The 25,956-nt window shown below is 47.1% G+C and overlaps 1 protein-coding gene across 3 annotated transcripts in view; it reads right to left on the bottom strand.

Moving 5' to 3' along the window:
* The window catches only part of GPS1 (G protein pathway suppressor 1), a 2,619,406-nt gene that overhangs the window by 526,402 nt on the left and 2,067,048 nt on the right, over window positions 1-25,956 (bottom strand). For all 3 annotated transcript variants that reach the window (XM_044068228.1, XM_044068227.1, XM_044068226.1), the window contains exon 11: window positions 6,675-6,755. In XM_044068228.1, coding sequence (XP_043924163.1) covers window positions 6,675-6,755 — 81 coding nt within the window. The remainder of the gene's footprint in view (window positions 1-6,674; window positions 6,756-25,956) is intronic.

The raw sequence follows: 25,956 nt of genomic DNA, 5'->3' as shown, positions 1-25,956 counted from the left end.
ACAATTTCCAGAAATAGGGACAATTTTTAAATATTACTCTTGCAAACTTAGAAAGTTGACAGAATAAAGAATAATTGTGTAAAATCTTACCATAACCATAGATGTCCTTCTCTTCCATGTTGCAGTATTCATAACCTTTGGGTTAGCCTCCGCCTAGGGACACAAACATCCAGCCAATATACAATAGATTTTAGTCACAGTAAGGTATGTGGGATGTCTGATGTTGGCAGTTGGGTGCGTGGGCCATAAAAGTGACGTCTGCATGTACCTTCCCCAGATGTGAATGCCTCCGTCGGACCCCAGTCCCAGGATAGCTGCACAAGTCCTCAATCATCCAGCATCTATGGTTATGGTAAGATTTTACACAACTATTCTATGTCCTTCTATTCTCATGTCACGGTATTCATAACCTTTGGGTGAGTGCCACAGCTCAAAGGGAAGAGGAGGGGGATGGTTTGGAACTATCTTCCAAAAATCCATGCAGGACTGCCCTAGCAAAACCTGCTCTAGATCTGGAGATGTGGTCCAGTTTGTAATGTTTGGTGAAGGTATAGACAGATGTCAAAGTATGTGCTTCTAGAATAGCAGCAGTGTCCAGCCCCTTGAAAAATGCTCCAGAGGCGGCCATGGCCCAAGTGGAATGGGTTTTGGGGAATGAGAGGTATAACAAATGAAGACTGCTTTGGAGATCCGGGTAGAAACTGCTTTGTCCCAGCTTTTCCCACAGCTCTGGGGTGAAAGCAAACAGTTGCACTGATGTCCTAAGGGATTTTGTCTTGTCTAGGTAGAATCTTAGTTGTCTGTGAACATCAAAGGAAAGCAGGAGACTCTCACTGTCATTCTGGGGTTGTGGAAAAAAGGTGGGGAGGTAGATACATGGGTTTAGGGACAACTCATTGACCACTTCAGGCATAAAGGATGGATTAGTCTGTAGGGTTACCCTATCCTGTGGAAGATTAAAAAAAGGTGAGGTGACCATGAGGGCCTGGAGCTCTGACACTCTCTTGGCTGACGTCAGGGTCACCAAAAGCACAGTCTTCCAAGTGCAGTACTTTAGAGAGGCTGTAACTGCTGGCTCAAATGGGGCAATGGTGAGATTCTCTAACACGTAGTTCAGATCCCAGGGCAGTGGAATTGGCCTCCTGGGGGGCCTGAGGTGTAGAACTCCCTTCGGGAATAACTTCATTTGAAGTCTAGAAGCAAGAAGAGAGTCAAGAGGCACACAAGTGGAAATAGCAGCATGGTGGGCCTTAACAGAGGAACATGCCAACCCTGCCTGCAACAATTCACACAGATAAGACACCACCAAGGGGACCTCTCCTTGAAATGAGTCTAGCTGTATTTTTAGACACCAAATGAAGAACCTTTTTTCATTTGGACAGATAGAATCTCCTAGTATTGGGTTTCCTGGCTTCTTGCAAGACATTTGGCACATCCTCAGAGTAATGGTGTCTGGAAGGGATGAAAACTCTATCACCCACTGGAACAGGCTCAGAGATTTCAAGTGGGGATGGATTAGGGATCCCTTGTTCTGTGTGAGTAGGTCTATTTTTTAAGATAACTTGTGATGATTGCCCCTGGCTAAATGCAGAAGGAGGGAGAACCAGTGCTGTCTTGGCCAAAAGGGAGTCACCAACAAGATTCTGGTTTGTTTTGCTGAATTTTCATTAGGACTTTTTGTAACAGTGGGAAGTGGGGAATGTGTACAGAAACATCCCCTTCCATGAGACAGAGAAGGTGTCTGTCACCCTTGTTGGGGGGTGGAGGGGGCTGGGTGTCCTGGTACAAATCTGTGGAAGTTGTCTGTTCAGAGGGGAGGCAAACAGATCTATTTGTGGAATACCCCACCTGCGTACCATGTCCAGAAGCACATTTCTGTGCAGCATCCATTCGTGGGATTGTGACATGGACCTGCTCAAAAAGTCTGCTGAGGGGATATAGCCAGCCTAAAGAATGACTCCATGCTGAACTACCAGTTCCCAGACCTGGAGTGCAAGCCTGCAAAGCAAGTATGATCTTGTTCCCTGTTTGTTCACATACCAAAGAATAGTAGTGCTGTCCGTGAAAGTTCAGGGGTCCTTGCTTCAGAATATCTTGGAAAGCCCTCAGTGCAAAGATGAGAGCCCTCACCTCTCTGATGTTGATGTGCTACGTCTTGAAGGGGACTGTCCATGTGCCTTGCACCTTTAAGCTGCCCACAGCAGCTCCCCAACCCAGGTCTGAAACATCTGTGTATATTTCCTGGACTGAAGTTAGGGGTTGTAAAGGAAGTCCTGGGTTCAGAGAGACGTGATCTACTCAATAAAGAATCTCTTTCCTTAGGAATGGTAAGAAGGGAATGCTGTGGTCCAAGAGGTGGGAGTGTTGGGTCCATGTGGACCTTGGGTACCACTGAAGTTTCCTCATGTGAAGTCTTGCCAGTGGCAACATGGGGATTGTAGAAGCCATATGCCCTAAGAGTCTGAGGTGTTCTCTTGCTGTCATTGCAGGGGCATGGATGACAGACAACAGGTATTCCTTCAGGCTTTCCACCTTTTGGGGTGGAAGGAATGCCATCATAATGTCTGTCCTGATTCTGCACCCCAGGAAAACTTGGTCCTGGGAGGAGTTTAGGCTGGATTTGGGGAAGCTGATGGTGAAACTCAGAGAATGCAGAACAGAAATTACTGTCTGGAGATGGTTCTGGAGGGTACTGTAACAATTTTCCTGGATCAGGTGGTTGTCCAAGTATGGGAAAATCTGTATCCCTAGAACCCTGCAATAGGCTACCACTAGAGCCAGACACTTGGTGAATACCCTTGCAGCAGTAGATAGTCCAAACAGCAAAGCAGAGAATTGAAAATACGAGGAACCCACAGAGTAGCGGAAGTACGTCCTGTATTTGGGCTGGATGGGCATATGCAGGTAGGCATCTTTGATGTCTAAGGTGGCCAAAAATGCCAGAGGCATTAGCAGTGGAAATGGAGTCTGAAGCATGAGCACGTGCAAGGTGGGTACTTGAAGTAACAAGTTGAGGAGAGAAAGATCCAGGAATGGTCTCCATGGGCCGTCGTTTATTGGGACCAAGTAAAATCTGGAGTAAAAGCCCATTCCCTTTTTCTGACCCAAGGACTGGTTGGATAGTCCCTTGAGAGAGGAAGTAGTCCAAGACTGGTTGGAATAGGTGCAGCGGGTCCTTTGGTGGCTATGGGATGCCTCTTATGAGTGAAGGAATGGCTCAAGTCATGAAGTAACCTTTTTCTATGATTGACAGGACCTATTTGTCTGAGGTAAAGCTTTTCCAGAAAGGGAGACAGTGAGAGAGTCTCTGGGAAAGGGGTATAGGATCTGGAGGGGGAGGAGGAGGAGGCAGGTAGTCACAGACTACTTACCTTGTCCTGAAACTGAGATTTCTGGGTTAGTGTCTGGGCAGGCTTGAGAGGTGGCTGTTGCTTTCTGGAACCCTTTTTTGCGCCTAGTAGGAGGAGGAGAATGCTTTCGAATGAATTGGGTCTTAGTAGGATAACTTCTGTGGAATTCAGGAATTGGTGACAAAAACGTTTCCTGTAGTTCTTTCCCCTTCTGTTGAAGAGTTTTGAAAAGTTCTGCCACCTGGGCCTCAAACAAGGCAGTACTGTCCAGAGGATATTTTAGAAGTTTAGCCCCGATATCGTCAGGTAGGGATTGCAGCCTCAACCAAGAGTACCTTCTGAGCACTGAGGCAGAAGCTGCAGATCTGGCCAAGGCCTCTGCAGCATCATTACTGCATTTGATTGAGTGTCTTGTCACTTGTGAGGACAAAGAGATCAGGTTAGAGATTTGTGACTGTGCTCAAATCAGGGAGATCACCCAAGAGCTTTGAAGTCTGAGGCAAAAGGGCCAGGGAGTACTTAAGACGTGTGTGCCTGGTAATTGATGGCCTTAAATGCCAAAGTGGCAGAGATGTACACCTTCTTGCCAATTCTCTCCACAGTTTTGCTGTCCTTATCAGTAGGAAAAACAGAGGTAGACAGAAGCAGTCTGGAGGGTTTGTCTGCAGTGAAAGAAACGGTACCAGGATCTGCAACAGGGCATTTTATTAGAAATTTTGCCCTTTCTGGGACCTTATAAAATCTGTCAGGCCTTCTAGGAGCAGGGGGTTGGGATTCAGGATTTTTAGAAACTGCAGAAAAGGCATCTAAGAAGGCTGGTAGGACTGGTGAAATGGCAGAAGGGGTATCAATTTGTAGAAGTTCATAATACCTCTTTTGGACTTCAGGCACTTCTGTTGAGTCCCATTTGAAAAACTCTCTCATTCGGGAGATGGTTTCTCCAAAGGTAAGGTCCACCCCAGGGGAATCCACCTCAGCAGAGTCCTCCTCTGGGAAGGCATATCCTAGAGCGGAAGGCATTTTCTGAAGAGGAATCTGAAGAGTCTTTGGCCTGTATTGTAAGAGGTTCTACAGTCTGAGGCCTAGGGCTAACAGGAGGGGAGGCCAGAGGAGAAGCAGACATGGAAGGCCTAAGGGCCATAAAGGCATTAAACAAACTGAGAGGAAGGCTTGCTAATTAGGCAAGCTCTGAGGAGGTGAAATCACATTTGTTTTTCTGTTTTTTTTGTTAAAAGAAGAAACAAGCTTGGAGATCGTAGGCCCTAAGGAGGGCCTAGATTCAGAAGCCTCACTAATGGTGGAAGGACTGGTCTGGACGTCCGCAGAGAACAGAGGTTCCCCCTCGTCGCCTGTGTTACCTCAACGAATGTGCTTTCAGACCTTGGTTTTGCGGCCTCCAGAACGGTACCCACTACATCAGAGTCGGCTGGTTCTGTACATTCCTCCAAGCATACCTCTGCCACAGGGGAAATGTCAGATGGAAGAAGTGTGGCAGCTGGTTCAGGCTTGGTAACTTTGGCCTTCTTTTTCAATGGCTCGAAGGTCCTTCCATCGCAACAGCGAGACATTTGAGGTGTTAGTTCTCTGGATAAATATTAAGGGCATGCAGATGGCTGCGAAGAGTCTTTGGGAGAAAGGCCTTACAAATTGTGCAGGACATGCGGTCGTAATTGGGCCCTAGGCAGAACAGACACAGGTCATGGGCGTCCTTATGTGGGATCTGACACCTATGCCTACACTTTCCTTTTCTGGATGACATGAACCTGGGCAGGCACACAGTGACAAAAAAAAAAAAACTAACCAGAAAGGCCTCAATGGGGTTCTTATCCTTAAATCGCAGGATCCTAAAGTAGGATGAGTTGACGTTCGACTGGCGTCACAGAAGTTGTGAGGAAGGTATGTGCAGACTTCACTTACATGGCCCATGTACCCTATGGCCAACGTCAGACGTCCCACGTACCTTGCAGTGACTAAAGCTCTTGTACACTAGCCGGAAGTACAGGTCAAAAGGTGGAGGCTAACCCAAAGGTTATGAATACTGCAACATAAGAATAGAAGGACATCAGGTTTTGCATTAGCATTAACTTTCTGAAAGGTATAAAGGTGAAAACTCAAATGTCTGTCATTATTTTCTAACTTCAATCTTTAATGACTTGCCACTAATTTACCAGAAAACCACAATTTTATGAAAAACAGATCAAGAATATGAGGCAAAAATCTGGACATTCTACGAAAATCTGTACAGTTAAGAGGCATTACTTCAGAGGGTAGCCGATTTGTCTGAAGGGATGTGCCCAAGTCATTCCTCATGACAACCAACAGACAGGCTATATCAGGGGGTAGCTGAATCCATAAACACTAACCAGGGTGGGGGTGGAGTGCTGAACAAGTTTCACCTCAGTATCTGCATCCTCAGATGGGGGGGGGGGTCCAAAAGTCAAAGGACTCTTCAGGCCTGTAGCAAGACTTCCAGTGTCAGGCATCTGACTTATCACTGGTGAATTAATACTGCTAGCTTTTTGCAATTTAGATTGGCAAGCATTGCTTCCCTCCTTGTTTTAACTACTTTGGGCCTAAAGTCTTTGCAGACGCCATGAATGGCAACACTGTGCTCTAGGCTTGACAAGTGTATTTATCTGTTTTAAGACCATGCTTGTTTGCCTTGCCAGCATCTCTATAACTCAAGAAGCACATCTGCTCCTGATAAGGGAAGACTAAACTCCAAACAAGAAATTGCTACAGCAATTCCTACTATAATAGGACCACTACTGAAAGAGGAGAAATACATCCACTAGGGGATATACACCTAGGATCCTCAACTCTTGACTTGGCCCACTGGACTAAGCAAATATGTACACTATTCTACACGGTAAGCACAAACTGAAAATGGCTAATCATATGGTTAACTTTTACACTGTAATGTAGAGACATCTGGGGGAAGGGGAGATAGCATACGGGGAGGAAAAAGAAGAGTGAGTTTTGAAACTTTAGTCAGACAAAGAACTCCAGCTGTGGCAGAGGTGCCTGATGTTATTACTGCAGCAGTAACATACACAAAGTACACAGTAAGTTTGCATCATTTGTAACCAAATCCTGTTAGGTATGAAATTAAGAACAAAAGTTGCATCTGTGCAGCACCTATATTAGCAAATCAAGTATGGTCTTCAGCTGTGTGGTGTACATGCCAACAAAGCACCAATTCAATCACACACTATAGACATCAACAAAAGTAGAACTGATAAATGCATTCATTTCGCTTCCTGAGCTATTTCACTGGTGTAGTACAGGGTAATATACCAGTGGGAAATACACTACAGCCCTTACTTGAATGAGAGCTCTGTTCCTGATCTGTGTGTAAAGGGTTCTCACATGTGGTGCCAGGTACATATCCAGCAACAGATTATCCTGTAAAAAGAAAAAAAAAAGGACCATTGTGTGCTTGTTACAGCTCTATCATCTAATATCAATTTTTAGTTATTTATCTTTCAAATTATAGTGGCTATCTAACATTTAGGCTGACTACTAAGGAAAGTTCATTGAAACATTCACCATAAAGTAAAGTTGTGCAAGAACTCACTGTAACAGTAGATGTTTGAGCAGAGTTACTGTTGGACTAGTAATCATAACATACTGGAATCAGCTGCAGGATGACATTCACCTGACTGTGAGAGCTCTATGGACCACAGGGCGAGACCCATGTTCCTGACATAAAAGAACACACTGGTGTCCAAGATAAAAAGTATGCTAGAACATGCAATCTTCTTTGATTTTCTTTGACAGTAAAACTTCTAGAAGCCAGGTCTTGTAAGAGGGAGAAATTATTTTTTATAGGATTTAGGAGAGGTCCCCCCTCCACTGCAGTTTCCTGTCCCTTCACTCTTAAGAGTCTTTGAATGAGAGGTGAATGAGGAGTCATCCTGAGTGGGAAAGTGGAAGGGAGATATTAAAAGTGATCTTGTGGTGAGTTTTTTGTCCAATTTTTAGGTCTTTACAGATGACCATTAATTGTTCTCCAAGGCCTCTTCTCGCCTGCTGGTCTGATGCACCTCCTAGTTCACTCAAAACATCCCTGGCCAATGCTTCAGGTCAGTGAGGAGAATGAGGCATCTGGACTAGATCATATTACTGCCAGAGAGCGTTTTTTCTAATTCACAACTCCTTAGGTTCTTACAAAGCTTAAGGCCAAAACAGACTTTCAAGCAGCTCAGACACATCACTCAGTAATGGTGGGAAACTAGTACTGCCTCCCATTAAATGGAGTTTCTCCACATATTCTTGGTGAAAATTTGTAATCACTGATCCAGTTATCCAGACTGTTTTTAAAGTTGCTAGGGCAGTACTCTGCTTGACAGATAAAGACAGCTTATTCCAGAAATGGCATGTACACTGGGTTGGTTACCTGTCATGCCATCAATCTTTTTGATGTGATAATAAGAAGTTATGTTCTTACCATAACGTTCCATGTGAATTGCTCATCTCGCCTTTGTTCTTGCACACGGGTCCAGAGCCGATCCTCGGCTCCGAGTCGGCCGCATCACTAGCTCCGCATCTTTGAGAAAGCTCGAGGCACAGTAATATCCCATGATCCTCAGGTGCTAACCCTCAGATCTAGTTTGCTATACCAGAAGAATCCCTTTAGAACTGTGTCTTGAACACTTATAAACAGATACTACACACTGTCTGGAACCCTGCCCTCAAATAGAGGAGAAAATAAGAAGTTATGTACCTACCATAACGTTCCATGTTAGTTGTCTTCTCTCGCCTTCTTTCTTGCTTGATGGGTTCGGAGCCGATCCCTCGGCTCCGACTCGGCACTTGCTAAGCTCGAGAGTCACTTTTACCAGCTCGAGGCAGCCCCATATCCCATGATGCAAGGCGGTAAGTACCCAGATCTCGTTTGTTGACAAAGGGCAATAACACCAAGCATGAAATACTTCCCAAAGGAAGAAGAAACTTACAGATGGAAAAAGGACCAGGTCTGAATGGTCTTTAGCATAATAGTTTCTTAAACAAGGTCTGTCCAGGCCAGGGGGAAGGAGGGAGGGTCGCAAGAAAGAAGGCGAGAGAAGACAACTAACATGGAACGTTATGGTAGGTACATAACTTCTTAATGTTAAGTTGTCAATCTCGCCTTCATTCTTGCTTGATGGGACCGCCCCTAGCACCTCTATCCTGGGTGGCTCAATGGAACAAACTCTTGAGGACTGTAGAGCCAAAACTGGCTCTGTCCCTGGAGGCCAAGTCCAATTTGTAATGGGAAACAAAAGTGTGAGGAGTAGCCCAAGTGGCCGCTGCACAAATAGTGTCCAAAGGAAGTCTAGCTTGAAAAGCTGTAGAAGTAGCTAAACTCCTAGTTGAATGTGCTTTAGGTTTTGAGCACAGCTGTTTTCCCCTGAGCGATAAATTTCAGTGATGACCGAAGAAAGCCATCTGGACAAAGTCACTTTAGAAACAGGAAGGCCTTTTTATTATCCGCATAGGAAACAAAAAGTTGATCAGATTTTCTAAATTTTTTGTTCTGTCCAAATAATATCTAAGTTGACGATGGACATCAAGATAATGTAGCTTTGTTCAGCTCTGTCTGAATAGTTTGGGAAAAATACCGGAGATCAATGGATTGATTCAAATTGTTCTTTGAAGCGACCTTAGGTAAAAAGGTTGGGTTAGTTCTCAAAGATACTCTGTCTTTGTGAAAACCAAATAGGGGTCGAACCGAAAGAGCATGAAGTTCAGACACCCTCCTGGCAGATGTAATAGCCACTAGAAATAACGTTTTCCAAGAAAGATATTTCAGGGAACAAGAAACAGCTGGCTCGAAGGGGAAGAATCAAGGATGTCAGCACTAAATTTAGATCCCACTGAGGAGGAGGATTCCTGATTGGAGGTTTTAGTAGGAAAATTCCTTTCAAGAAGGCCCTGCAGAGCCTATGGGACATAATATTATGATCTGCTATCCCGACATGAAAATTGGAAATAGCGCCAATTGAACTCTGACTGTGGAAGAAGAGGAGCCTGCATGAAAAATCTCTGCTAAGAAGTCCAGAACTGCCTGAACAGGGGCAGTAAAAGGATCAATATTTTGGGCCTTAGCCCAATAAGAGAAACGTTCCATTTGCTTGTGTAAATCCTCCTGGTAGAGGATTTTAGTGAAGCTACTATGATGTCTCTAACTGGGTTAGAGATCAAAGGAAGCCTGGCTAAGGAAGGAAGTGGAGCAACCATGCTGTGAGGTTGAGAGAAGGGATTGACCGGTGCAGCTGACCGGATTGGTGAATCAGAAGATCTGGCACTGGGTCCAGATGCCACGGCTGCACCAAAAGGTGATGATGGAGGAACGGGAACCAAACTTGTCGAGGCCAGTAAGGGGCAATGAGAATCAATTTGGCTCTCAAACGGTAGCTTTCTGGATCACCTGAGGGATCAGAGGAAATGGAGGGAAGGCATAAAGAAGTCCCTGGGGCCAATCCTGGGTCAGAGCGTCTCTGGGGATGGCCTGATAGAGGGAAGAGGCTGAAGAAGTCTGGACATTTGCTGTTTTGGGGAGTAGCAAAAGATCGCAACATGGACGACCCCATTCCAGAAAAATCTCTTCCGCTATAGATTGCTTGAGAGACCACTCGTGAGGCATGAGGATAGCTCTGCTCAATCTGTCCGCTATAATGTTGGTTTTCCCAGGGATATGCGTTGCTACCAGAAACCGATGAGAGGAGATCGCCCATTGCCAAAGTCTGAGCGCTTTCTCGACACAAGGGGTAGGACTTGGTTCCGCCCTGTTTGTTGATATACCAAACTACAGACATGTTGTCTGTGTGGACTGCAATTGTCCCTACGGGAAGAAAGTCGCTGAGGGCTTGCAACGTTAAAAGCACTGCTCTCATCTCCAGGACATTTATGTGCAGATGGTACTCGAACGGTTGCCACGCCCCATGAACCATCCTGCCCTGATAATGACCCCCACCCGATCAGGGAGGCATCCGTGGTGACAGTGGCTATCGGGGACGGAGGTACAAAGCACCTGCCTTGGTGAACCTGAGACGATGTGATCCACCAAACAAGATGCTCTTTGCATGTCTGTGTCACCAGAATCTGGTGACGCATTGGAAGTTGCTGGTATGACCACTGTGTGAACAGCATCCACTGAAGAAGGCGCATGTAAAATCGAGCCAGGGAAGAAGAGTAATGGCCGCAGCCATGAGACCTAATACCTTTAGAACCATTCTGGCCTGTATTTTCTTGCTGGCCAGAATGATCCTGACATGAGTCTGAATGTCTGAAACTCTTTGTTCTGTAAGGGTAGCTGACATCCCAACAGTGTTTAAGTTTGCGCCTATGAAGGTAATAGACTGGCAGGGTGATAAGGATGACTTTTGAAGTTGATTGAGATGCCCAAATGAGAACAAAGGTCTATTGTGTAATCCCTGGCTTGTATAAGCTGATGCCTGGTGGTGGCTGACAGGAGCCAGTCGTCGAGATACGGAAACACCTGGAATCCTTGACGGCTCAGGTGAGCCGTGACCACTGCCATGCATTTGGTGAACACTCTGGGGGCTGTAGTGAGACCAAAGGGCAGGGCTCTGAACTGGAAATGACTGGACCCCAGCCGAAGCGGAGAAATCTCCTGGAGCGCCTGTGAATTTTGATGTGATAGCACGCATCCTGAAGATCTATTGAGCACATCCAGTTGTCCTTCTGTAAGAAGGGCAGAATTGACTGAAGAGTGACCATTCGAATCTTGTCTTCCTCACAGACTTGTTGAGTCTGCTGAGATCCAATATTGGTCTCCAGTCTCCCGTCTTTTGGGGACCAAAAAGAACCTTGAGTAGATTCCGGCTCTGAATGGTCTATTGTAACTGGCTGAATGGCTCTTTTTGCAGTAGTTTTGCGATTTCTAACTCTGCAATGTCCCTTAGACCGGTGGTACATCTGGAAGGGAATTTGAGGGGAAAGGACTTTCCTCGAAAGGAATTATGTAACCCTTGGATATGATCGACTGTACCCATCTGTCTTGAGTGAGGGAATGCCAGGCTTCTGGGTACAGTGATAATCTTCCCGACTGCCTCCAAGGAGGACAGCCGGGCAACACCTCAGGGATGCTGAAAGGGCTTGTCAGAGAGAGGTTCCCTGTTTCCCTGGTTCTTGGACCCCTCTGCCTCTAGAGCGTCTGTTATTGTTACCCACTCTGCCTCTAGGGGTAAACTGACCATGTGAATCCGGCGTGACTCCTTGGGATTTACGGAACCACATCTTCCCACCCTTCTGTCCTTTGGGATAAGGCCTAGAAGGGGTGGAAAAACGGACTCCAACAGCAGAAAGAGTCTTGCCGTCCTGCTCGCACCTGGTCAAGGTTTCCTTCACCTGAGGGCCAAACAAAGCTGACCCATCAAAGGGAGAATTTGTGAAGGACGCCTTAAAGGGATCCGCAAAATCACATAGCCGCATCCAGGCTTGGCGCCTAAGAGCCACACCTGTGCCTGCGGCTCTACTCGCTCCATCCGCAGCATAAGATATTAGCCGCATGGAGGAGTTTGCAATGGAATTGAGGGTTCCTAGCTGAGAAGCAATTTTTCTTGAGCCCCTGCAGCTGTAGGATCCTGAACTACTTCTCCCAGCTCCTTCAGGATATCCCTTTGGAGTCTGGTGAAGTGACATAGGTAATTCAGCAACACATAGCAAAGGTCGCTGAGGAAAACATCCGCCACTGCACCTATCCATGGTCCTAGAGTCCTTATTAGGAGGATGGACGGGCACGGAAGGATCTGCAAGTTCCTTTTGGTGGCCGCAGCCACCACCATGGCATCAGCGGGACACCCTTAGTAAGGAATTGTTTGTCGCCGGGCAGTGATAAATTTTGAAGGCCTCCTAGGGACTGGCTCTACAGAGTCAGGAGCTGCCCACGCCTTCGTGCAATCACCTGCATAAGGGGTCGAAGGCGGAGATACCCAGGAGGTGGAGGGCCGAGATCCAAACGCCTCTAGGTATACTGACTCATCCTCAGAGGGATTGTTGGTGGGCCAGTTTCCCTCTGTTTCAGAAGTTCTAGGATGTCTGAGAAGGAGACATCCTCAGAGGGGATCTAGGGATCCCTCTGACTCATCAAAGTCAGTATCCAAGTGACAGACTCGGGAGTCTACATGCTTCCTCTTACAAGTCCTCTTCCTAGGAGGATCTCCCAAACATCAGGAGAATCCTCGGAAGAGGGGAAATTCCCAATGGGGAAACCTGAGGCGGAGGATCTCTGGGTCCTGTAGCAAGAGAAGTGGCAGAGATGTCAACAGGTACTATAGAGGGAGGAGCTACGGGAACAGACTGCTGACTGATACCAGTGGCCAGTACACTCTTCATCACCTCGAATGCTCCTCCCAGGCAGGTCCGAGAGAACCCACCAAGAGCTAGGAACTCCAGGGACCACCGAAGGGAAGTCTCCGAGGCAGATGTCGGAGCCGAGCTCACCAAGGCCGAGGCTCCAAGGGAAGAGCGGGTTCGGACAAGGGTCCGATGCCACTCACCCCTCGGAGGAGACCATGGAAGCCCGACCACCGAATCCCTCTAAGGAAGGTCTCAAGAGGAGATAAGAGTAGAGGCTGAAGGAACAGAAGGGGTATCCGTCCTCCAGCCGTAGCAGTAACCATTCGAAGACTCCAACTCCAAGCTCTGGGGTAGAGTTGAAGGAGGAACTGTAACGGAGTGGACCAACAGTCGCCTGTTGAGACGGACTGTGTAACATTTGGGCCAGTACCTGTGACTTGAGTAATCTACTGACCACTCTCTAGGTCATGATCTGACAACCTTGATGACCTTGAAGATCGGCTCCGATGGCTCCGCTCCGATAGAAGAGGTGAAGCCGGAGCCGAAAGTATCGGCTCCAAGGAAGGAGACCTCGACCTCTTCCTGGAATGAGCCATCGGAGCCGATACAATAGATCCTGTCGGAGCCGACCTCGGAGCCGACAGGAAGCTCGATGTATCGGCTCCAGCCGAGCCGATACAGCCACCAAAGTAACGGTGTCGGAGCCGATCGGAGCCGACACCGATGCCTGTGCCACATGGGTGTCGGAGCCGATCTGAGCCGACATCGAAGTGGTCAATACAGATTCGGCACCGATAGCTATCGGTGCCGGGCTTTGTCAAGCTAGAATCGGCTCCAGCCGGAGCCGATCTCGACTCAGTACAAGTCGGAGCCGAGGCTGCAGGCTTAGATACAGAAGCCTGGGCCTTGGAAGGTTTTACTGATTTTGGTGGAGCCGACTTAGCCGGAGAGCCCTCTGGCTTAAGAAGGCCCCTAAGAATCAGTTTATTCCGTCTCTCCTGCAGGACTCTCTGGCTGAAGGAGTGACAAATAGCACAGGAGTCCTGCAGGTGAAGAGGGTCCAGACAATACAGGCAAGAAGTGTGACCGTCTGTCAGAGACATCTTCTGACAGCACGAGTCACACTTCTTAAAACCTGAGACCCTCTCCTTTGACATGGTGCCGAAAAACACACACACACACCAGTCAAAATTAAATTAAATAAAATACCAAAAGGTATTCTATAAACCAACACACACACCCTAACTGTGGGGGATGGGATAGGGAAAAGATTGACTAACAAAAAATTAAAGGAGACAGGGAATTTCTGTCAGAAAAGGTACAAATTAAACTTAAAAACTATCAATAAAAGGTTTTTGACTAAAAAGGGGCTTAAATATCACAAAAGTGAACAACTTACCAGGAGCTGGTAAAAAGAAGACCTCCTAAGCGAAGCGGCAAACGAGATCTGGGTACTTACCGCCTTGCATCATGGGATATGGGGCTGCCTCGAGCTGGTAAAAGTGACTCTCGAGCTTAGCAAGTGCCGAGTCGGAGCCGAACCCATCAAGCAAGAATGAAGGCGAGATTGACAACTTAACATGATGCCATTACTAATGTACAATAATAAGTTGAATGCTAACAATATCTAGAAAAGACTGAAAAGGAATTCAGTCGAACCCATTCTCCCAGACCGCAGGATGGGGGATGGGGGGGGGGGATGTAAGAACAAAGGCGAGATGAACAATTCACATGGAACGTTATGGTAAGAACATAACTTCTTAATGTGAAATTGTTCAATCTCGCCGTTTGTTCTTACACATGGGTAGTGTCCCTAGCTCCTTTTTCCTGGGTGGCTCAAGGGAGAACATTCCTGAGTACAGTGGAACCAAACGTCGCCCTGTCCCTGGAGCGATAAAAGTGGGCGATAAAAGTATGTGGTTTTGCCCAAGTTGCCGCTGCACAAATGGTATCTAAAGGCAAACGAGCGGTATGGGCTGAAGAGGTAGCGATCGCCCTTGTAGAATGAGCTCTGGGTTTGAAAGGGAGTTGCTGTTTCGATTCAGCATATACAAAATTTATGCAATCTGAGAGCCATTTGGATAAGGTAACCTTCGTTACTGCCTGTCCTTTCCTTTGGTCAGCATATGAGACAAATAGTTGGTCTGACTTTCTGTACTCTTTTATCCTATGTAAGTAAAATCTCAGTTGCCTGTGAACGTCCAATTTGTGCAATGTGTATTCTAACTTATTGGAATGGTTTTTAAAGAAGGTAGGTAGTTCGATAGACTGATTGATGTTTTGAATCGAACAAACCTTCGGAAGGAAGGATGGATTGGTGCGCAAGGTTACTCTATCTGGATGAAAAATCATGTACGGGGGTCGGATAGATAGAGCCTGCAACTCTGAAACTCTCCTGGCGGAAGTGATGGCAACCAGAAAAAGAGTTTTCCACGAAAGAAATTTTAACGAAGTTGTGGCTGCTGTTTCAAATGGGGGCAACATGAGTTGCGACAGCATGAGATTAAGATTCCAAGGGGCTACTGGATTACGAAAGGGGGGACGGAGGTGAAAGGTACCTTTCATGAAGGCTTTACAAAGCCTGTGGGACATAAGAGAACCATCTTCGCGGCCAATATGAAAATTGGATATAGCCGCCAGTTGAACCCTTATCGTGGACGTTGATGCTCCTTCTTGAAAAAGTGTGGTAAGAAAATCTAGTATCTTGTGTACTGGAGCCCCGAATGGATCTATACCTTGTTTGGAGGCCCAGTGCGTAAAACAATTCCATTTGCTGTTGTACAATTTCCTTGTAGATGGTTTGTGAGAAGATGCAATAATTTGTTGTACTGCAAGGGATAGTAACTCCGACCTGGCTAAGATGGGAAGCGGAGCAGCCAAGCTGTCAGTTTGAGGAACTTGAGGAAGGTGTGAGGAACTCCCGACGAATGTGTCAACAGATCTGTCTCCGGGTCCAGCATCCATGGTTCCTCCACTTGATGAGATTGAAGGAAGGGAAACCAGATTTGTCGAGGCCAGAATGGGGCTATCAGTATTATGGTCCTGTCCAGACGTTTGGCTTTCTGCAAAAACCTGGGAATTAGTGGAACAGGAGGAAAAGCATAAAGGAGACCTGGGGGCCAATCGTGTACCAGTGCGTCCCTGGGGGCAAAGTAGCTTCTGCATTTGGCATTCAATGGGGATGCAAACAGGTCGCAGCAAGGCTGGCCCCATCTGCGGAAGATCTCTTCCGCCACTCGAGGTTTGAGGGACTACTTGTGAGGGAACAGGATGGCTCTGCTCAACCTGTCCACAATTACGTTGGAAGTCCCCGGGATGTGCGTTGCTATCAGAAAGCGTCCAGTGGACTTTGCCCATTGCCAAATTCTAAGGGCCTCTCTGCATAACGGGTAAGATCTGGTTCCCCCTTGCTTGTTTATGTGCCAGACCACTGACATGTTGCCTGTCTGAACTGTCACTGTTCCCTGAGGTAAGGACTTGTGAAAGTGTTGCAACGCTAGAAACACTGCCCTCAGCTCTAGAACATTGATGTGCAGATTGTACTCCAAGTTGGACCATTGACCTTGGACTGTTTGTCCCTGAAAAAATCCCCCCCCACCTTATCAGGGAAGCGTCCGTGGTTAGAGTTGCTACCGGACTGGGTAACACAGACGGTCGTCCTAGTGTTAGATCTTGACTGTGTATCCACCACAAGAGATCCTTCTTGCAAAAATTTGTGATCAAGATTTCGTGAGACAGTGGAAGTTGTCGATACGACCACTGGGCGAATAGCATCCATTGAAGAATCCTCATATGCATCCTGCCTAAGGGAACTACAATAAGGGAGGCTGCCATCAAACCTAGTACTCTTAATATTTGTCGTGCAGGGACTCTCTTGCTCTGGAGAAGAACCGAAATTTGATGTCGGAGGTCTGACACTCTTGGTGGGGGGAGAGTAACTTGAGCCAGGGAGGTGTCTAGCTGTGCTCCTATAAATAAGATACGCTGTGACGGCGATAAGACAGACTTTCCAAAATTCACCGTTATGCCTAGCGAAGAGCAGAGACTGATGGTGTAATCCCTGGCTTGTAGAAGACGATACTCGGTGGTGGCGGATAGGAGCCAGTCGTCTAGATAAGGAAACACCCGGAATCCCCTTCGTCTCAAGTGAGACGCTACTACTGCCATGCATTTGGTGAACACCCTGGGGGCTGAGGTGAGACCAAAGGGCAGAGCGCGAAACTGGAAATGACTGGCTCCCAGCCAGAAGCGCAGATGATCTCTGGACGCCCTGGCCATCTTGATATGGTAGTACGCGTCTTTGAGATCTATAGAGCACATCCAGTCGCCCTTCTGCAGAAAGGGAAGGATTGACTGTAGCGTGACCATCCAGAACTTTTCCTTTTTCACGAAGGTATTTAATTTGCTGAGGTCTAAAACTGGCCTCCAGTCCCCTGTTTTCTTTGGAAGTAAAAAGAACCTTGAGTAAGTTCCGGATCCTATTTGGTCCGCCGGAACTGATTGGATGACTCTGTTTTCGAGCAACCTTCCTATCTCTACGGTTGACTGGTCTCGGCAGACTGGGTGGAACGTCTGGGAGCTTTTTGGAGTTGGGTGGCATTTTGATGAAGGGAATGTTGTAGCCTCTGGTAACTATGCTTTTTACCCAGGAATCTGATGTAAGATTTAGCCAGGCCTCTGGGTATAAAGCCAAGCGACCCCCGACTGCCTCCAGAGTAGGGCTTCCCAGAGAAAGTCTCTCTGTCGCCCTGATTTTGCAGACCCCCTCTGCCGGCTGGGCGGCGTCTTCCGTTTCTTCCCCCTCCTCTGCCTCTGGAGGGGGCGTCACTTTGGGTGTGCTGAAAAGATCCCTGAGTCTTTCGGAACCACATTTTTCCTCCTCGTTGCCCTTTAGGGTAGGGTCTAGATGGGATGGAAAAACGGACCCCTACGGCAGACAGGGTCTTCCCTTCTTGTTCACACCTCGTGAGAGTCTCCTTTACTTTGGGCCCAAACAAGGAGGCACCATCAAAGGGGGCGTTGGGAAAGGAAGACAAAGGCTTCCGCAAAGGAGTGTAAGCGCAACCAGGATTGCCTCCTCAGGGCGATCGCTGAAGCTGCCGCTCTACTCGACCCTTCAGCTGCGTATGAAATCAGCCTCATGGACAACTTCACTATGGAGTTTAGGGTGTTAAGTTGCGCTGTCACTTTCTCGGCGACAGCAGCATCTGTGTTTCCCTGGAGAGTATCTCCCAGTTCCTTAATGAGATCTCTCTGCAAACGCGTGAAATGCGTACGGTAGTTGAGCAATCGGATGGAAAAAGTCGCCGAACTAAATATGCGCTTCCCATATCTGTCCATCGCCCTAGAATCCTTATTAGGAGGATGGACAGAGGAAGATGATTCAGACATCTCTTTCTTAGTGGCCGCCGCCACCACCATAGTATCCACGGGAACCCCTTTTGTAAGATAAGATTTGTCCTGGGGGGCCGTCATGTATTTATTTGGCTTGCGAGGGACTGGTTCCACTGTATCGGGCGTTTCCCAAGCCCTCCGGGCTATTAGATCCATGAGATCGTCAAATGGCGGAGTCACCCAGGAGGTAGAAGGTTGAGTCCCAAATGTCTTCAGCAAGACCGATTCATCCACAGAAGTGGTAAGGGTTTGCCAGTCTCCCCTTTGTTTCAGGATTTCCAAAATGTCTGCAAACGAGACATCCTCAGAGGGGGACCCTTCTGTTTCATCTAAATCGGTGTCAGATGTGAGAGATTCCTGGGGGGAATCTATGTGCCTCCTCTTGCACAATCGTTTCCTCGGAACATCCTCAGCGGGAGCTTCTGGGGATGCATCTGAGGAACCAGAGTCGCCCTGTGGGGACTTCTGAGGCATTGGGTCTCGACGCTTGGTAGGGGCCGAAGGCACAGAAGCAGAACGCGGACCTTTTGGGGAAGGAGAAGAAGATACTGATGAAGTATGTGTCTGATCAGACAAGACCTTCCTCATGATGTCAAAGGCACCGGTGTCCCGACCCGAAGATCTGACCCGATCCGAAGAAGGTGGTAGTTTCTCCGGAATCGGAACAACGGGCTCCGACACAGAGGACGGATCCGAACTGATCTGAGCCGAGGCACCGAGGGGAAGAGTCGGAACCGATATCTCGGTTCGACTGTCCCCCCAGGAACCTAGGAAAGATCTTCGGCTCCGAGACTCTCCGGCTGGTTCCGAAGGAGTCGAGGTCAACGGAGCTGATAGCACTACTGGAGGCTTCGGCACCGAGGGCTCTACAATCATCGGTTCTTCTATTCCTAGCTCCGATGACTCGACGGGTCTCGGAGGAGGAAGTGTCGAGGGAACAGGAATAGTCTCGAGTTTCGAAACCAGCTGGGACGAAATCTCGATTAGTTTGGACAAAGCCGAGTTCTCCAGAAGCTTCTGTACCACTCGGTCCACATCGGAGTCGGAAAGGGGCCTCAAAGAACGGGTCGAAGGGATCGAAGCCATCACCGAGCGAAGGATAGCAGACGGTGGTACCTCTGACACCGGCTCCAAGACCTGAGCCTCGGTCAGAGATAAACGCTTGACACCTGGCACCGAGGTCGTAGGAGCCGGCGTCCGAATCTGAAAAGTGGTGCTCGGAGCCGATGACTTGGGCTCCGACACTCGAAGACTTCGACCCCTTCGAAGACTTGGATACCTGTTCAGCCTTGTCCAGGGCCTCTTGAAAATCGGGTTTAAGCAACCCTCTGTCAACCAACTTCCTGCATCTTTCCAGCATGACCCTCCCACTAAAGGAATGACAAATGGAACAGTCTTCCTGCAAGTGGAGAGGGCCAAGACAGTAGACGCAGGATGAGTGGTTGTCAGTAATGGACATCTTCTGTCTGCACTGACACCTTTTAAAGCCAGATTTGGCTTTCTCTGACATTTTTGAAAAAGTCCAAAAAACACAGCACATTTAAGAAAAACACACTATATAACTCTAAGTGTAACAATTTTAAAAGTTTGGAATAATTATAATAATCAACAGTTTAAATCTAACCTAATATATATATATATAAATCCAAAACACACAGCACACTATGATATATATATATATATATATATATATATATATATATATATATATATATATATATACATTGAAGAAGAGAGAGAGAGTTAAGGCAAAAAATATTTAAAGTACTGTCAATCCTGACAGAAAAAACCCGTAGGCCTTAACTAGAAAAAAATAAACTAACTAATCTAGTCTAAATACAGTCAGAAATAACACCTATACTATATTATTTATTTAAACACTAAAAAATAACTATAAATCTATAAAAAAGAGAAATATATATTAAGAATATAGAAAAAATATATACTGGCCCGAGCCTCTCATATGCGATCTGCTGCTAGCGGCAAACTAGATCTGGGGGTTAGCACCCGAGGATCATGGGATATTACTGTGCCTCTTGCTTTCTCGAAGATGCGGAGCTAGTGATGTAGACGACTCGGAGCTGAGGATCGGCTCCGGACCCGTGTGTAAGAACAAACGGCAAGATTGAACAATTTCACATTGTAGGTTTAGTCTTTAGAATGGGTGTTTGCTTTCCCACTTGTTCTATTTAGGTGAAGTTCAGAGTGCTGGAACATTCATAGCAAGGAAAGCAAAGCACAGATAATCCCCTCAGGAGTCTGTATGACACTGAGGAGGGCAACAGAGCTTTTAGTTTAACAAGGTAACTAAGGGGACAGAAACCTTTTCTGGTAAGGAAACACTGAGGTCTCGCAAGCTGGATTAGGTGCTTGGTGAGGTACAAGCTAGCGGATGCATTACATTCAATTGTGGACCTAACAGATAAATAAATCAAGACTATAACTTTGAGGATATGCCATGAAAGATACTCTATGCAAGGTAGAAAGGTTTTCTAACCACCACAGAGACATGGTGGTCAAAGAACAGGCTGTTATTAACACATGCACCCAAGTCCCCTATGATGGAGTCAAATTTAAGTGGAATGTTATCTACATGGTAAGCAATAGTGATGCTGGATTTCTTGGTGTTGAGGGCAAGCCCATGAAAGATTCTGATCCTTTGTGCCTGGCTATGCACCTGTGGCTGGCTACACAATTTGGATTAAAACCATCTGGAAATACAAAGCTGATGTAAGTATATTTTTGCACCTGCTCTGTTTCAGTGATATTTAACAATCCTGTGCTGCATTTATTTGTTACTGTACTGCTCTTAGGTTGCTGTTTTAACAGTATTCTGAAAAAGCTGTGCTTTGTGAGCATACGTCAGGGTTACCTTCTGTTCTGTCCTCCCAGCCATCAGCCCAACTGCTGTTGTGTTCTTAAAACTTGGTAGCTTTTGAGTTGCCCGCCACTACTTTAAATCTGATATTGGATACTCCTCCCAGTCTCATCGCATCAGCTCATTCTATTGAGTACAGTGACATCATTTGGGAAGGACCACCCCCTTAGCTTCTTAACTTTGAATTATCTTTTGTTTCCTCCCTTTCTACTTAACTAAAAATACACTTTATTCAGCTGCTTTTAGTGTATTTGTGCATCTTCCTACTTTATTTTGCTTTTTCTGCTTGTTCTTAAAAGTTTTCAATTGCATTTATTCTGCTGCATTTATTACTGCTTAATAGTAGCCTGATTAAACTAATTGTTATTCTAAGTCTCCCAGTTTTGGTTTAAGGACTTGGGCTCCAGGCCAGTTATTTTACATTAAGAAGGTTTGTGGTCTACACTCTTGTGGGAGGACAGGGTAGCCTCTGCCCCTCTGAGCTGGGAATTGCTGAGTGAAGGCTTATTGTGCCTATTGTTCTAAGTGCCTTTGTTCCGGTTTAAGCACTTGTGTTCCAAACCAGTTATTTTACATTAGGAGGGCTGTGGTCTAGACTCTTGTAGCAGGAGTGTGTGGTCTACACCCTTCTAAGCTGGGAATTGCTGGTGAAGGCTTATTGTGCCTGTTATTCTAAGCGTCTTTATTCTGGTTTAAGCACTTGGGTTCCAAACAGTTATTTTACATTAGGAGGATTCGTGGTCTCAACTCTTGTGGCAGGAGAGGATAGTCTACACCCTTCCAAGCTGGAAATTGCTGGCTGAAGGCCTACTGTGTCTGTTATTCTGAAGTGTCTTAGTTCTGGCTTAAGCGCGTGGACTCCAAAACTTTTAGTTATGTACTCACCATAACTTCAGATGTTTGGGATCCATCTCGCCTACATTCTGAATGATGGGTTCGGAGCCGATCCCTCGGCTCCTTATGCCAAAGAGCGAAGTCTCTTATTGGCTGAGCTTACTATATCCCAGGATGCACCACCAACAGTCCCCCAGATCTAGTTTGTCCGCATACATGCACACATGCATACCCTGCTTATATAACATCGTCAGATGAAACAAGATAAAAACAGTGGAGCTCAAAACCGTTCTCTCTGTTCTGACCTGCCAGGCAGGGGGAAGGAGGGTGGTAGAGATGGATCCCAAACATCTGAAGTTATGGTGAGTACATAACTAAAAGATGTTATGTGATCCTATCTCGCTACATTCTGAATGATGGGACAGCCCCTAGCACCTGAATCCTGGGTGGCTCACTGGAAAACACTCCTGAGTACCGTGGAACCAAATGAAGCTCGTCCTTTAGATGCCACATCCAATTTGTAGTGGGAAATGAAAGTGCGGGTTGGACCAAGTAGCCGCAGCACAAATTTCGAAATAGCGAGCTTGGAATGAAAAGCTATAGAAGTAGCCATAGCTCTGGTAGAATGAGCTTTGATAGATGATGCGAGTTGCTTATTTGAAGAAGAATAGGCCTGAGTTATGCAATCTCTGATCCATTTTGAGATTGTAGCTTTTGTGATGGTTTGGCCCAATTTATTATCTGAGAAGGACACAAACAACTGGTCTGACTTACAGTTGCTGGGTCCTGTCTAAATAGAAGCGTAATTGCCTGTGAACATCCAATTTATGGAGAGTGTATTCTGCCTCATTAGAGAATTTTGGAAAGAAAACTGGTAGTTCTAGAGATTGTTGAAGACAGAAACTAGAGCAGACCTTTGGGACAAAGGATGGATTAGGCCTAAGAGATACTCTATCTTTGTGGAAAATGAGATATGGTGGTTTAATAGACAGGGCTTGAAGCTCTGAGACTCTTCTTGCTGAAGTAATAGCCACTAAGAATGCCGTTTTCCATGACAGATATTTTAATTCGCAAGTAGCAGCCGGTTCAAAAGGGGAGATGTTGTCAATGCCAAGCACTAAATCAAGATCCCACGGAGGTGCAGGATGAAATACTGGTGGTCTTAACAGACTACCTTTAATGAATGTTTTGCATAGCCTGCTGCTCATCAAAGGAGGATCCGTGGATTCATGGAATTTAGAGATAGCAGCTAGTTGAACTTTAATAGTTGAGACAGAAGATCCCTGATTAAATAGGGATGTTAAGAATTTCAAAACCTCTGGGACAGGAGCAGTGATAGGGTCTAAGCCCTTGAGTTGAGCCCAGATAGCAAACCTCTTCCACTTACTGAGGTACAATTTGTTAGTGGTGGGTTTATGGGCGAAGACAAAATGTGAACAACTTCCGGGTCTAGTGTGTGGCTTCTGACTAAGGTCGGAAGTGGAGGAGCCAAGCTGTCAATTTCAGAGATTGAAGGGACTGATGCCAATGTCCCGACTGATGGATTAGCAAATCCGATCAGGTCTAAGGTCCACGGATCCGCATGCTTTTTCAGGTAAGGAAACCATATCTGACGAGGCCAGTATGGGGCAATCAGAATCATTGAAGACCTTAGCTGAGAAGCTTTTGAATGACTTTGGGAAGGAGTGGGATTGGAGGAAAGCATAAAGCAACCCTGTTGGCCAGGGTTGAGCTAGAGCATCCATGGCGGTACTTCCTGATGTGGAATCAAGGAGAAGAACCTTTGGCACTTGGTGTTTTGTGGAGTCGCAAATAGGTCCCCATCTCTTGAAAACCTGGGCTGCTACTGCGGTTTAGAGACCATTCGTGAGGAGAGAGAATTGTCCTGCTTAATTTGTCCAATACATTTGACTTTCGGGATGTGGGTCGCTACCAAGAAGCGGTTGGTAGCTACAGCCCATTCCCACACTCTCATGGCCTCTCTGCAAAGGGGATACGATCTGGTCCCTCCTTGTTTGTTCAGATACCAAACCACCGACATGTTGTCTGTGTGGATGGCGATGATACCCTGAGGAAGGAACTTGTGTAAGGCCTGTAGGGATAGAAGTACAGCCCTCATCTCCAACACGTTGATGTGGAGAAGAGCTTATCCGGAAGCCAGGAGCCCTGAACTAGCCTGCCCAGACAATGCCCCCCCGCACCCTATCTGGGAGGCATCTGTCGTCAGGGTAACCGCTGGAGGGGGAAGAACAAAGGGTTTGCCCTGATCTAAGTTGGATGTCTGAAGCCACCAGCGCAGGTCCCTTTTGCATATTTCTGTAATCATGATGTGATGATTGAGGGGGAGATCTTGAAAGGTCCATTGAGTTGATAAGAGCCACTGAAGAATCCTCATGTGTAACCTTGCTAGAGGAACTAAAAGTACCGTGGCAGACATTGAGCCTAGAACCTGTAGGACCATCCTGGCTGGGGCTTTGGATCTCGAGATCAGAGCTTGAACTTGGCCCTGTAAGGTTCGGATCCTTTAGGCAGGAAGAAAGACACGCATCAATCTTGAGTCTATCTCTGCTCCTATAAACTTTATGCGCTGAGAGGGCAGCAAGACAGACTTTGACCAATTGAATGTAATCCCCAGGGAAACACCCAGGGAGATGGTGGCTTTGAGGTTGTCCATAAGTAGATGCCTGGTGGTGGCAGTCAGGAGCCAGTCGTCGAGATAGGGAAACACTTGGAATCCAAGGCTCCTCAGGTGAGCCGTCACTACTGCCAAACACTTGGTGAACACCCTGGGGCTGTGGTGAGACCAAAGGGCAGAGCACAAAATTGGTAATGACTGGCTCCCAGGCTGAAGCGCAGATACCTCCTGGACGCCTGATGTATTGGTATGTGATAATAGGCGTCCTTGAGGTCTATGGAGCACATCCAAACATCCTTCTCCAACAACGGGAGAATGGATTGCAACGTGACCATTCGGAATTTGGATTAACGGATAGGTTCAGTCTGCTGAGATCCAATATTGGTCTCAGGTCCCCTGTCTTTTTTGGCACTAAAAAGAACCTGGAGTAATTTCCTGATCCGATTTGGTCTGTGGGGACGGTTGGATGACTCCTTTTTGTAGCAGCTTTGAAGCTTCTGCGGCTGCTATTTCCCTTTGACTGGGTGGTGGGTCCGGGATTCTCTTGGACGGAGGGTGAGTATTTGAATGGGATGGTGTAACCTCCGGCAATTATCGCACCCATCTGTCCTGAGTGATTGACTCCCAGGCTTTTAGGTGCTTGGCAACGACACCCGACTGGCTCGAGCAGCACAGCCGGGCAATCCCTCATGTCGTGTGGGAGGCTGAAGAGCCACGAAAGGACTCGCGGTCTCCAGAATTGCGGGGCCCTCTGCAGCCTCTGGGACGGCGTCTCCTGAAAAATTTCCCGCCCTCTGCCTCTGGGCGGGAATCTTCCTGCTGTTGGGAGAAAAACTTGCGAGATTTCGAACCACATTTTCCCTCCTTTGGCCTTGGGGTAAGGAGTGGAATAACGGCCCCTACGGCAGATCGTTTTCCCTCTTGCTCACAGCGGGTAAGGGTGTCTTTCACCTTGGGTCCAAACAATGAGGACCCATCAAAGGGAAGACTTGAAGGCCTCACAAAGCGGAGCCAGGCCTGTGAGCCACGCCTGTGCCTGCCGCGGATATGAGCCTCATGGACGAGTTAGCAATTGGCGTCAGGATAGCCAACTGAGAGCTAACGGACTGGGCTAGCTGCTCAGGTAGGTTACCCGAGAGGAGTCTGACAACTCCTTGACCAGATCCCTCTGAAGCCTAGTAAAATGTGCCAAATAATTCAGAGACCTTAAGGTAAAGGCCGCTGAAGTCAGGGCCTATCCATACTCCTAGACTCCTTATTAGGAGGATGGATGGGCGTTGAAGCCTGTGCCACGTCCTGCTGGGTAGCGGGTGCCAGCACCATGGCATCTACAGCCACGCCTTTAGTAAGGAACTCCTTCTCGGGGAGCAGATAAGAATTTGTTTGGACGAGAAGGGACTGGTTCCACAGTATCCGGGTGTTCCCGCCGACAAACTAAATCCAGAAGCTCGTCGGCGGAGACACCCAGGAGGCGGGCTGAGCCCCAAAGGCCTTGAGGAGCACTGATTCGTCCGCAGAGGGGGTTTGGACATCCAGCCGCCTCGTTGTTTGAGGATCTC

The sequence above is a fragment of the Protopterus annectens genome, chromosome 4.part0, assembly GCF_019279795.1.
Source record: "Protopterus annectens isolate FY-2018-M chromosome 4.part0, PAN1.0, whole genome shotgun sequence".
Lineage (NCBI taxonomy): Eukaryota > Metazoa > Chordata > Ceratodontiformes > Protopteridae > Protopterus > Protopterus annectens.
This window is presented reverse-complemented; position numbering and strand designations above follow the sequence as displayed.